The following is a 14,085-nucleotide window of genomic DNA, read 5'->3' as shown; positions in this document are numbered from 1 at the left end:
GTTTGCAAAGGTGACAGTTGTTGACCAAGTTGTGAATGGCCTCAAGTGGGCAACGCCGACCCACACGCCAAGTTTTTGTGTGCTAATATGTGTGTATGTACAATCTTTACCCTTTTCATTTCTGTCTGTGCGCTTGGATGAAAATCCACTGTGCTGTTATGTAGCCATGTGCATTTATGTGTAAGGGCATGTGTACAACATGTTGATGCTGTGTGGTGTTGCAGTGCGGTCAGTATGTCATGCAGCCTGGTGCCAGGGTTGAGTGGGGGTCGGGATATAGCCACACAATGATGTGCTTCATGGGTAATAACACTGACGTTCCTCGTCCTCCCAGCCCTCTAACCCAAGACATTTAGGCTCATTGAATTTTAAGTATGGTCACATTCTTGCTGCGTCTGTCCTTTGTTAATGACCGTCTGCCGTCTCCTCCGCAGATCGAGAATGTGGACGCCTGCCTTAGCTTCCTGGACGCCAGAGGAGTGAATGTACAAGGGCTCTCAGCAGAAGGTAAGAAGAATAAATAATACAAGGCGTGATTACACTCTTTATTGAATCAGTGCAGCAGCAGACGAGGGACCTCCCTGTTCTATCTCCAATCTTACGAATTGGAAAATACATTTGGTTCCAGCACCACCACCCAACCTTCTCTGGGTATGTTTTCCATTTCTTCACAGCACCAAATATCTCCAAAAAGCTTTTTTCCAACACGTACTATTATACTTCACAGCAATGGAATTTACCAAGTTGGTATCAGGGTGCACAGTGTCTTTATTTTAAGCTTTCACCATGGCAGTGAAGGCGATCATTACAGCATCAGAGAGGATTCTGAAGGGATAAGAACTGCAGAGAGGGATTTGACTCCCAACCATTAGGGTATACCCTACAGGGCTTAAATGACAGCCATGACTACAGCAGAGGTCTGTTCTGAGTGATTGCTTGCCAAATTGAGTGATAAGCTAAAATTGTCCTCAGTAAAAATGTCAGTTAGGTTCCAAAGTGTGTGTTATGATGTTTTATAGTCGATTTTCAATCTGGAGAAGGAACCCAAGATTCGCCTGAAGTTCTTTTCCCTGCATTCAAAGAGCTTTTCGAAATACAGGGATAAAAGGGGACGCACATCAATGAGACACATAGCATTACATCATCGGAGCGACCCTTTTGACCCCTGGAGCACAGACCTGACAGCCCTCACATACAGCTTGATTATCCAATCAAGAGAGCAACTTGCCACTGTCCTATGAAACCATGTTTCTATGACTGTTCTCATCTCATTGTTAGCACTTAACCTTACCAATACTAAATACTAAAATACTAATACCTACAAAGGGTAATGCACTATAATTCATAGAAAAATCAACATTATTGTGAGCTGTTATGGATGTCTTTTTGTGGGCAGAGAGAGGTGACATTGTAAAAAGACAAATTCAGTCTCTTTGGGGTCGTAGTTGGAGCGATTGGATTGGTCGAACAGTGCAGGAATTTCTCCTAGAACACCTGGATATGGGTCTGTGTGAAAAGTAAAGTCAATGTTGGAATTTTCATTCAAACAAACCATTTTTCTTCATTTGACATAACAAACTAGGGTTTTTAGGGAAAACCTTCAATGTTGTGTCTAAGCTGTAACGCAATCATCCGCCACTAGTCGGGGCTGTATGTCCGGGTACTTAACAGGCCTGCTCTCATTGCTCCAACACCTGGATGTAAACAAGCATAGTGTACGGACAGGATCTCGTAGGAGCAGCCAGTGACCACTGTACAGGAGATTTTCAGTAGCATTATATCAATATACTTATTTAAGAATGGAATTCAATGTTTTCAATGGCAATTAGGACAACCGTGATACATGCACTATAACACTGTACAAAACAAAAGTATCTGTTTCTGATTGAGGTTCTCCACGGGCCTACTGTACACATCCAAGCATGTCTCAATTATTCTAGCAGAAAACATCTCCAGCTGTTCTTTAGGACCCCATGTTGTCTCTGCTCCCCTTTAAACATTAAAGAGGTGAGTGTGTCCTTGACCCTTCCACCAGCAGCAGAAATAGTTTGACAGCCTGACACACTGACCGACAGCTCTAAATTCTGCTGCTCCCCGACTGCAGCGCTATAAACAGCAAAGTGACTCACTAGGCCTGGAATTTCAAAGTGGGTCTGTAAATATATGGGCTATTGGGTTACTGTGTCCATCCCTGTTGCTGCTGCATTTCATCACTCCCTTCACTCAGTCCATCTTTCTCTCCATCATCCTCTGCTCTTTTCAGCCTGTTTCTCAGGATCTGCTCCACATGTGCTGTGTGTGTTTGTGAGTTGAATAAGACGGACATGCCTGCCCTCTCATGTCTAATTGAATCAGCTCAGGGACTTCCAGATTGTGTTGGCTGGCATATGCAGTCTTTATTATCCTTTTACAAGGTCTGCGAATCAAACAAAGTGGAATGTTTGATGTGCGTACAGGCATGGTACTTTTTTTCCCTTAGCCTACTTATTGTAATAACCTCTCCAGAAGTCCCCTTGCATCTCTCTGGTGGCAGGCTGTAAACTTAAGTTCCGGAAAAACTCATCTTGTTGAAGAGTTATGGTTCCCCTTCAGATGGTTAAAGGCCCTAATGAAAACAAGTTTGAAGCCTCTTTTTTTCCATGCAAGAAAATAAAAATCATGCCATAGATAGGGATGACAGAGGGATGTGGAATCCCATTTTGACACCTTAACGTACAATCGAAAAGACTTTCCTGTCCGTACTTCTACTCCAATATGCAGACATTTTTTTTACAGATAGTCCTGGTTCTAACACAATTAATCCCAATGGCTTTGATAAACGCTTTTTTTCATTTATTGCTACAAAACTTTCAACTTTTCCAGGGAAATATCCTAATATAAAATGAACAGATTCTGAGGAACATAAACATGAAGCCTGAAGCGCAGCAAAGCCCCTGTAGTGTGGCTGTAGACTGTTAGGCTTTTTATGCAGATTGAAATCTCCATCTGCTCAAACTCGACTTGAACCCTTCCCACAAAAACTGCTAACAAAACGGGCAACAAAAAAATGAAAAGTTTTACTACCTGAAACGTGATAATTATCCACAGGAAGTTCGGTCTACCGGTACCAGCCTTAAAAATTAGGTGTAAAGCTCTAGAACACACATTTCCTGTAGTTGATAATGGGTTACAGTGAGGGGTCCTTACAGCAGGTCATTAAAGCCTCTTTCACACTGCAGGGTCTCTGCAGCTGGGACCAGAGCAGAACAGGCTCAGGGCAACCAACAGCATGACCTTGTTGCCTCTATAAAGTCCTTCCTGCTTGATCTCAGTGGGTGCAGACTTTTTGTTAAATAGATCTAATTTCATTAGTCAACTTAAACACTCATCTGTGCTGGGTTAAAAAAGGGTTCATGTTTGTATACTGACCACAGGTCAGGATTTAAACCAATCGTGGTAGTAAATGCTGATACCAATGATTAAGCCATTGCAGAATCTGATACAGATGTTTATTTCATTACACCATTGCAATTCTTCGACTCTGGTTTTCGAATAAGCTGAAATTTGATTTACTTAAATTGTTGTAAGTTGTATCTCCTCTAAAAAAAAACTGTCAAAGGAAGGGGTCCTGATGGCTTAATAGTTAGATCGTGCCCCCATGTATGGGAAAGCAGACTGCCTGCGTTCAAGTCCAACCTGTAGCTCCTTTCCCGCATGTCATTCTGTACTCTCTCTTCAGATTTACCACTCTATCCAATGTCCTATCTATGTAAAGACACAAAGCCCCAAAATACATCTTTAAAAGAGTCAGTGGAAGATGCCTTACAAACTGCATGTCACAGTGGTGTATGGTGTAAGACTCACACAACCAACATTATATTTCACCTTTGAAACCATTAAAATATGAGAGTTTGTCCAAAAGATGACTTCTTCTGCCCAATAAGAAACCTCTTCTTTGAATCAGCATTTAGGTTTACTAAAATGCCAGCATTAAGTTGACGTGACAAAACGATTGAATTGGCTACGCATATACAGTAAGTGCATGCCACATTATTTGCAGATTGGCCGATGTCTGGCTGATCGCAATGTTCGACCGATACATCAGACATTCCCTCTCCGTTCTGGCTAACTGTGTTCAGAGATGTTGGCTGAGAACAACAGTTGACCATCGTTGTTTGAAAACTTCATTGTAAAGTCAAGCAAAGAAATAAAGCCAAGCTTACACAAAGAAGCCGACGCCAAAGAAGACAGAACCAGCTGTGGAGCTTTAAAGAAAGACCTTGGCTGGAGTTGTATTGTCAGGGGATTATAAACTAAATTGGTTGATTAAGTAGGTAACGACAGATTATGTAGTCCTTAATGCTTACATATTTGCCTTTTCTCTTTGTATTACCGAGCTGCACTAGAACCTTTGCTTCACCTCCTCAAGAGTCCTCTGTGACTCATGAACTAACCAACCGCTCCAAATAATGAGAGAAAAAGTACTGAATGAAACCACGTCAACCACTTAAAAAGCCTCCAGAAGCAAAGGCACATTTTCATTGAGCCTGGGCCAAGCAGACACACTTACATTGCTCCAGTGCTGCAAGAGCCCACAGTGGATAAAAAGGCTGCATACTGCTATTCTCCAATGTCCTTACAGAATCCAGCTGTCCATTTTTCTATTACAACTTTCCACAGGACTCTCAGAAACGTAAAAAAAAAAGTACAATATAAGTGAGCAAAAGGTGACACTGTGTGAAATTTAACATTGAATGTGCAGCAGATGCTCTCTGAGCTTTGGCTGGGTGATAAGCTGAGCTGCAGACAAATGACGGTCAAGTGGAAAATGTCTGAAGTGATCATATCTCTCCTTCATCATTTTGGAAGGAAAAGCAGTGGCGTGCTCTTTTTCGTCTGAGTTACCAGGAAGAGTGCCTGAAGTTTGAGCAAAGCCAACCAATTCATCTGGCACTGCAGTGACTGCTGAAAGACCCATGTCATGCATAAATCCTGCAAAGGCCCTGCTTTACAATTGCTGATAACTCTTTTGTAAACATTGTGCTGCAGCACAAAAATCATCAACCATCATGCACTGATCATGTCCATCAAGTGACACCTGTCAACCAATCACAGCCCCCATTAGAAATACCTACAACATCAAAATCCCCAAATCCCACTGAAATAAGTTTTGCTCATGGATGGTGTTTTTCGGTTAGCTTTGTTGTGCACAAATGTGAATCAAATTTTGCATAAACAGGCCAAAAAGACTTTGCAGCTACACCAAACAATGATGACGGGGGTTCAGCCAACCACAATTAAAATGAAAGCCTTCTTCACTTAATACCACCAGGAGTTTGCCTGACCTAACACAACATGCTGCTACAGAGATGCACAAGAAGTCCACGCTAGCTACAGGACATTAATGATCTATGTCTACTCATTCTGTTATCATCACTGAACATTTTTCTAATGACTTCAATTGCTAGTTTTAAGTCTTTTTCAAAAGAGCATGATATTCCTTTATGTTTTCTAATTGTGCCATTTAGAGTAAAATATATGATAATCACCGTGTGCTTTACCAAAGGCCCAGCAATGTGTTTGTAAAGACATTGCTATGGCAACCAACCTGTCATCGAGTGATCAAGGTTTAGCAATGTGTGTCTACCCGTACATCCAAATATGGTCACTTCTGGCCCGAAGAAAAACAAAGATGGCTTCAGCCTAAAATTTTGACTTGTGGATTCAAAACAGTATTTTACAAACCAAACGGTGACATCACCTTGCCTACATCTACTTAATTTATACAGCCTTTGGTCATGTGCTTTTGTGGTCCATAATGCTGAGTTATTTCCAAGAAAGAGTAGAATAAAGCATTACTCACACAGCTCTGTGAGACTTTCCAGAAGTTTCAGAATTGGTAGGCTGGGTAGGTATTTCAACTTCAGAGCAAGATGATCCAAGTTTCCTTGAGTAGACAAACAATGCTCAAATGGACTAATCTATGGGTGTTATTGAGCTCCAGGGCAATATCTTTTAGTGGAGCGATGAAGTATTGTAAATTTATATTTTTGTTTATTTGTCAGGGACAATACATGTAGGCATTGTTACATCTAATTAAAGTGCAACCAATGCAATGTATATACAGGGAGAAGGACTTCTAATCTGCAGTCCTTGTCCTCATCATTATCATTTCCATCACTTTTACAGTTGCCATAAGTTTCAGTCCACTGAGGATTTTTGGTTGGCTGAATCTGCAGCATTGTTTCTCCCTAGAGCACAGAAAACACTGCTGTTCAGCCCCTCTCTTAGGCCCAGTATAAATTACCGCCTCTGGGTGTTAGAAAATGGAAAACAACCCCAAGAGATTAATCTCCTCCAACTTTTCACAGTCTTCAAGCAGCACAGCCATGGATGGCTGCGGGAGAATGTCTGAGCCTTTCCAGATTGAAAAATCAAGCACAAAACTCTGCGTCAGCCGCCGCTATCCTTCCTGATCCTCTGTGTGCCAAACTCTCACTGAGAGGTTGATATGAAAAGTCCATTTCACAAATGGGTGCCTTAGCGATGGTGATCAATTCTTCCTCCTCTAACTGCTGAATCCTCTGTCTGCTGTGTGCGGGGGAGTTTGGGAAAATTGCATTTGTTTGAGTTTTGTCTGGGATTAACTTTTTTTGAGGATGAGATTAAAAGGCCAGACAAAACAAATAAGTCATTGATTAGGAGCTTTCTTGCTGTTGTCAGCTCGGCATATTTGAAAGTTAACTTTATCTGCAGGGCTGTTTCTATGCATCATGTCGGGTTGTAAACTCTCAAACCGAGTCTCAAAATTACTCCTCAGTGTCAACAGTTGACAAGAACTGGCAACCAAGTTATCAACATCTGCCCCCCAATCTCCAAATCAACCTGACTCTTTGGTTAAAACCAATAAAATATGTAAAGAATGAAGAATTTTCCGGTCAAAAATGTTTCTTTCTTTCTTTATTGCTGCTTGTATTGAAGGACAACCTTTACAGACTGACAGGCAAATTGACTGTCCAAGAAGCAGCCAACAGGTGGCAGCACATACTGTACACCAACACACAAACTGAACAGAGAGTCTGCTGTGTATTCAATAAAAAGAAAGAGGAACATCTTTGTCTCAAGTGCATTCTAATCGATGCCCCCTGGTGGCCACAGATTTATTGAACCATTAAAATTATACAGTCCTTCTGGGGGCTGAGAAGGGGCTGAGAGCTGAGCTGCTGCTAGCTTGTTTGTTGATCAGTATTCCTTTAGTATTCCTCATTTACAAGGATTTTACTGAGAGATGAATTATCCATAGAGGTCTCCTCTATGGCACCTGAGAATTATAATAACCACATAGTGTCACGTTAACACTCAGTGGTTTTCACATTACTCTTCATAGGGGCTGTGAGCTGAGCTGCTGCTAACTAGCTGAATAAAGCCCTTCGTCAGCTTAAAGGATGTATTTATCATTTCTGATGACATGTCACTAAATTTGTTATCTTGAAATGTTTAACAGTACTGCTTACAGCCAATGCTAAAAGGACTTTAGTGTGGCACAGATCTGGAAAAAAAGGAACAGATACTTGACGCTTAACTTAAAAAACCAAACCGATTCTTCCATTTCATTCCCTTTTATAAGCAGCTGTTTTTACTGCTTATATTGAAGTTATGATTAAAAACCAGCTCTGTGCTTAAAGGTTAACTTTTATCTGATCTCTCTACGTAATTTATTCTTTACAGATAACATAAATGTGTCACTTCTGCAATCATCAAGCCAGTGTGAAAACAGCAACTGTACTTAAAACCAAAAGCAAAAGCAGAACTGTAATTAAAGTAACTGTTTATTTTTGGTTGTTTTTGCCTCAGACTCGTAACAGACGTCTGCTAGTTAAACACAAGTCCCCATGTTGTCATGCTGAGCTTCACTGCTGAATGAACCAGCTGTGTGTTAGCTCATGTTAGAGAGAGCAGATGCTTTGTTCTGGATCAATGACAAGTGTTTGTTCTTGTGATCCCAAAATCATCCAACAGAGTAAGTGTTACTATATGCTGAATACAATCAAGTGACTGTTACAAACTCGAAACATTATATGCATCTTTTCACTACGTGCAGTGAAACCCAATGTTTAAGACTTTTTTTTTTTTTTAATCTTACACTTTCTGCAAAACAGCTTCACTCGAGCTCTTATTCCCAAGCGCCTTCTCTCAAAAAGTCAACATATGTTCAGTTTACAGTGTTTGTAAGATGAAATAAATGGTGCAAAGAAAATATTTCTAAGCATCACAGGGCTTTGCTGCGAGAGAAGAAAAACAAAAGTGCGATTTTTTTTTTTTTTTTTTTTTTTTTTTCTTTCTTTCTTGCAAGAGTGACTCATCTGGAATGATGTGGGGTAACTCAAATAAAAGGTGGAGGAGGGTTTGTATTTTCAAGATCTAAATGAAAATGCTCCACTTTTCCTTTCTCCTTTGTCCCTCCAGAAATCAGGAATGGCAACCTGAAGAGCATCCTGGGCCTGTTCTTCATCCTGTCCCGCTACAAGCAGCAGCAGCAGCAACAGCAGCAGTACTACCAGTCCCTGGTGGAGCTCAGCCAGCAGACCAGCAGCACCGCACCATCCGCCAGCAGCCTCAAAACACAAGAAATGCAGTCCAGGTATGTTACACTTCAGGATGTTGTCGTTCAGTAGTTTGGTGTCGGATTTAGTCCACTTTAGGGCAGAGGTAGCCCAGAGGTCACAGAAGCAAGCGGATGTCACTGGTTTGAATTAGATGACCAATTATTTTTTAGGATCCATGCTGGAATAGTGGATGGCTGATTTATTGCTTGCGGATGGTTAATTTGGTCCAGTTAGAGCTTTTGTAAACAGGAATCTGACGGGCGGCCTCTCACTGGTGTCGAAAATGAATAACAGCCGTTACAGAAATGTTTCTTATTAGTGTTTGAGCTGCATCAGCTCCAGAAGGAAGTCCTGACAGGGAAGAGTCACGCTGGCTGACTGCAGGGGAGAGAGGGTACATTAGATTAATACTTTCAATGCGGTTATAACTCTAAATGTAAAGATTTATATGCATATATTTAGAACAGCAGCCATTAAGCTTAGCATGTAAACGTGTATTTGGGATAGATGTTGTTACCCTACAGAGCCGAGGTAGCTGCTTCCTCCTCTGTCCGGTCTTTATGCTAAGCTAAACTCAACTGGTGTTTGCTATAGACTTATCATAAGCCGTTTTAACCCATATGCACCCTTGAAAATGTCTAGAAAATCGCAGCCCGCCCCTGATGGAGGAAAGGGGCCACGAAGGCAGACTAGCAACAAGTCCCATGCTATATGATGCCAGTTTTGGCCCTTGTATTAATGCTACATGTAACTACAAGTATTTACAGTATTTGTTAAAAGAGCAGAAAAGAACATACTGGCAAGCAGAAAACATAATGAAGCAGTTTCATTATGTGCAGACAGATCTCATCGGTCATCCATCAGTGGCAGGATATGAGAAAGTCATCTGCCCCTCCCACTCACTCACAGTGAATTTTCCTAAATATTTCCTGCTGCATTCACCCATCGTTTCACCCCGACTTCATGCATGAATCTTTCTAGCGGGCTGACTGGTGTAATTCTGGATAAAGGAGTTTTCTCGCCATGTGAAAAGGTCAGTTCAGAAAGGAGATCCTACACATGGGGTCACCTGTGTCAAGTGGGTTTGGCTAAAACACCACGTCTTAGGGAGACTAGTTGCAGGTCCCAAAGTCTGTTCATTAAAATGGGGGAAATCTTCCAAACATTCAGACACTTACCTGGCATTTTTCAGACTTGTTCTTGACTTTGTCTCTGCCAAACAGTTATGAGATCTGGCATCCCAGATCTCTCCATCTCTTTGTTCTCTTGGTGCTGAAATGTTGTTTATGTGGACTTATCTACAAAAGCTTACATTTGAAACTATGGAATTGCAAAAGCATTTCAAACATGGATTTATGTACTGGATAAATGACATATTGGTTATGATTAAGGTTTCTTGGGCAGGGGACAAAAAGAGAGACCAACCCCACATTGCAGACTGTGAGAGTAGCCTATACCACTTCTACTCACTGATCTATCTTTAATGCATCACCTTGAATGGAAATAATCTTGTTAATATGAAGCCTTTTACAGTAGAGTGTGTGTGTGTGTGTGTGTGTGTGTGTGTGTGTGTGTGTGTGTGTGTGTGTGTGTGTGTGTGTGTGTGTGTGTGTGTGTGTGTGTGTGTGTGTGTGTGTGTGTGTGTGTGTGTGTGTGTGTGTGTGTGTGTGTGTGTGTGTGTGTGTGTGTGTGTGTGTGTGTGTGTGATGTAAATAGACAGAGCATCTAAAGGAAGGCCTGACATGCACCGCATTCCCTCCCCGACTAGATCAAGTTACTGCTCGGACGCTGAGTGTGTGTGTGGCATCGTGTGTGTGCGTAAAATCAGTGCAATAAGAGCAGTTAGTCTCAGCACTTGAGCAGAGAGTTTGAGAGTAAGATGATATTGTGGAGAGCTTTGGCCTCGCTCTGTTTGGATGAGTTAGGAGGGTGCTGGTGGTGGGGTCAGTGCATCGTGTGTGTGTGTGTATGTGTATGGGAGGGTCATTAGGGGCACAGCTGCCTGCCATTCCCCCACTACCGCCTCCCCCGGCAACAGGTGGAGCCTCGCCCTCACACACACACACACGCTCAGCAAACAGTGAAGTTTGAGTACACGCACTGAGAAAGCCATTTCAGATGCTTCATTTTTCACAGTCATAAAACATACGAGTTTGATGACAAGTTGGTCGAGAGATATTATTTGATGACAGGTTTTCTCCAACCAATGAGAAGCCATACATATGAATTCAAGGAGGAAGTCGTAATTTAAAGACTGTCCCTGTGAAGTGGCTGTGAGTCAATTTCCAAACAGACCCTCTTGCCCTCGCTGTCCACTGGCCCTCTGTAATGTCTTTCTCTCTCCTGGGCGGATAAGCTAATCAAGTCTGAATGCTGAAGGCCACAGTGGAGGTCAGAGGATCAGTCCGTGTCTGTCAGTGACAAAGTAAGCCATTAATCTGTGACTTTTTTTAAGGGATGTCTGAGACACTAAAATCTCAGTGTGGATGTAAAGTCTGAGGATTTGTGCAGAGTGAAGAGGAGGAATCAGAGCAAGGGAATCTAAATGCTGATTGGCTTAAGAAACTGCAGCAAACATTTGTCTCTCCTGCTGAGATATTTGATCTAGAGCACAATGTTTGCTGAGATAAATAAACTGCTGACAGCAGATTGCCTTCTGCCTGTTTTTGTGACTTCCTGTGCTTCTGCAGCCAGCCTCAAGTGGACACTCGACGAACTGCAGGACGGCACATCGTTGATTTACACTGACAGTTGTTTAGCGTTGTCCAATTTACTCTCAATGTTTAATTCTCCACACAATATCAATGTGTGATAATAAACAAGTATGAGCAGCATTTTTAATCCTTTCTCCCTAGAATGCGTCAAAAATGATCGATTCGTCCTTCATTCATCATCAAACATTTTCAAAGTTGTTTCAATCCCCGTCTTGAGGACAGACCTGACATAGCTTGCCTTTTTTCTTTTAACAAATCTGCAACGTGATGTGGTTATTTTGGGAAACTTACACCAGTTATATGCAGGGAAATCATAATAATCAGTTTTCTTCTTCAGGCCCAAACCTGCTGAAGTAAGCCTCCGTGTAACTTACTATTTACAGTTAATAAGACTAGACGAGAAACAGATGAACAGGCGCCTCTTGAGTGCGCTCAACCAAAAAATGACAATGTTTATGTTGCAGATGTATCTAGAGTGGAGTTGAGATTTGGTTATCTTTTGATCTGAAACGCCGTCAATCCTCCAAGTTGGTAATTGGACTCTAAACAATGTACCTTACAGAAAAAGAAGTGTTGGCTGCAAATTGTTTGATGCTAACTTCTGGCTACTTTGGAATTATCCCAGAGGAAATATCAGCGTCAGATAATTGCTGAAGGGTTCAGAGACTGGCGGTAAAGTTACTGATTCTCTGGCCAGACAGTAAGAGTGATTCTCTACACTCAAAAACCATCGAAACCCCAAAGATGTGTGTGCGGGAGTCTGGCAGACATCACAGAGTTCCCCCCCCCCAAAAAAAAGAATGATTAAATAAATCAGGCTGAATTTCGGGATAATGGGTTTAAAATGATGCATGGGACTTCTGTTGTATTTCAATTTGATGGGGTTTCGCAGCCACAGAAGCATGTAATCTTGGATTTGAATCACTGCAACAAGCTGATACAGAATATAAATGATACTGTCAGACTGTGTGGAATAAGCAGATAAATCCAACCAGAAAGTTGCGAGTGCATCTGTGGGAACAATTTTTTCTGAAGGGGTTGAAGCATTATTTTGATGCATGACATGGTTTTTGTTTAGCATTACACCTTTTTATTCTCACAGAATCATTTATTTGTCTTCATACGATAAGAGGAGACACCTGGTTTCCAGCTCGATTCTCCATTAATGAGATGATAGAACAGAGATATACACCATCTGATTGATTCAAGAATATTCTGTTATCCTGTCTGTTACCTTATTTCTTTTAGAATAATGTTTAACATCAGCTTCAACGTCACATATATTGTAGTTCTCACCATGACTTTGTAGTTTATTAAGTAATCCATTGTATGTAAAGCAGCCTTCAACTACTTCCAAACACAAGTCTGCAGTATCATATCTGCACTGTCATTAGCGCGATTTTAATCATGATATCATATTAAAGAAATATTGCAATGATCATTTATTTGGAGGGCTTCCTGCCTGTCGATGTGCAGACTCCCTTTTCCTCCTTTCTACCCCTCAAATGTAATTAAACATATTCATTAAAAAAAACCTTTTCCAATTTTAATTTTCCACAGTGATGAATTTCTGTTATCTCCAGCCGACCCTGAAGATTTGACATGTCTGAGTAACTTCATGGAATAAAAGATAAGCCTGAAGAATGGATGTTTTAAATGAAAAGTGTTAAGCTTTTTAAATTATCCGACTCCCAGATTTACACAGACACACACACACACACACACACACACACACACACACACACACACACACACACACACACACACACACACACACACACACACACACACAGTCACTTATTTGGCCTACTGCAAATCTACAGTTGTGGTATGGGGAGCTTTCTATAGACAGCACCTGCTGGCCTGACTGGTGTCTCTGGGGTAGGGGATGGGAAGTGTGTTACTATGCGTGCATGCAGTGTGTGTGTGTGTGCGAGTGTGTGTGTTAGAGGGGAACTCCCTATTGGACAGCTCCCGACAGCCCGGAGCCACAAGAGGTTTGCAGTGCTGCAGAAGGCAGGGGGGCCCAGGCCTGACAGGGCACAGCAAACCCTCCCTCTTTAACTCAACATGTCCCGGGGCGAACAGGTTGACCCCGTGGTCTGGCGCTCCTCGCGCCTCCCCACTGCCGTGTCTCGCGACAGGAAGAGCCGATTGCCTTACGGGAGAGCCAACAGTCTGGCCAAGCCCGACTCGTCTCCTAGGTACAGTTTTAGCTGGCACAGTGTGGGTGTGTGGTGTGACTTCAAGGCATCAGAGTTTGGAATTTCCAGGAAAACACATGACTATCTGAAGAGGATGGATTAATGTTGTTGGCGTCATGAACTGGTAAATGGTTTGGTTCTTTGTCCTTCCAGACTGTCTTTATGGATTCCTAGTTGTGCTGGTTATTTTAGGATGTTGTCTTTGTATGGATATGGTGGATCTTTTCTTGGTGGCTTGTCATGGGATACTATCAGTGAGAAGTTCTAATTGAAGTCATCCATTCATCTTGTCAGCTGCTAGTTTAATCAGGGCAGTAATGCAAGAAATACCCAGTTTTTCCCAATGTTCAAAGGTTTTGGCTTTGAAATTGTCTTCCTATGACACTAAATACATAAATAATTTGTTTAAGTCGTCATGCCATGGTTTTTTCTTACCTGAAACATTGTAGTTCTTGTTTCCTGAAGTTAATACCCTGCCCTATAGCAGTGGCAGAATGCAAGTTACAAGTATGAATCATTTTGATTAAACTGTTTTTTCAAGGCACTAATGTGTAATGTTGTCTTAGGACTGCAATGTCTGAA

General features: G+C 41.8%; 1 protein-coding gene across 1 annotated transcript in view; it reads left to right on the top strand.

The window, feature by feature from the left end:
- Positions 1 to 14,085, top strand: part of nav3 (neuron navigator 3) — a 225,412-nt gene that overhangs the window by 88,260 nt on the left and 123,067 nt on the right. The window contains 2 exon segments of the mRNA XM_065951515.1: positions 435 to 507; positions 8,446 to 8,620. Of these exon segments, the coding sequence (XP_065807587.1) occupies positions 435 to 507; positions 8,446 to 8,620 (248 nt within the window).

The sequence above is a fragment of the Labrus bergylta genome, chromosome 23 (assembly GCF_963930695.1).
Source record: "Labrus bergylta chromosome 23, fLabBer1.1, whole genome shotgun sequence".
In the NCBI taxonomy this organism is placed as follows: domain Eukaryota; kingdom Metazoa; phylum Chordata; class Actinopteri; order Labriformes; family Labridae; genus Labrus; species Labrus bergylta.
This window is presented reverse-complemented; position numbering and strand designations above follow the sequence as displayed.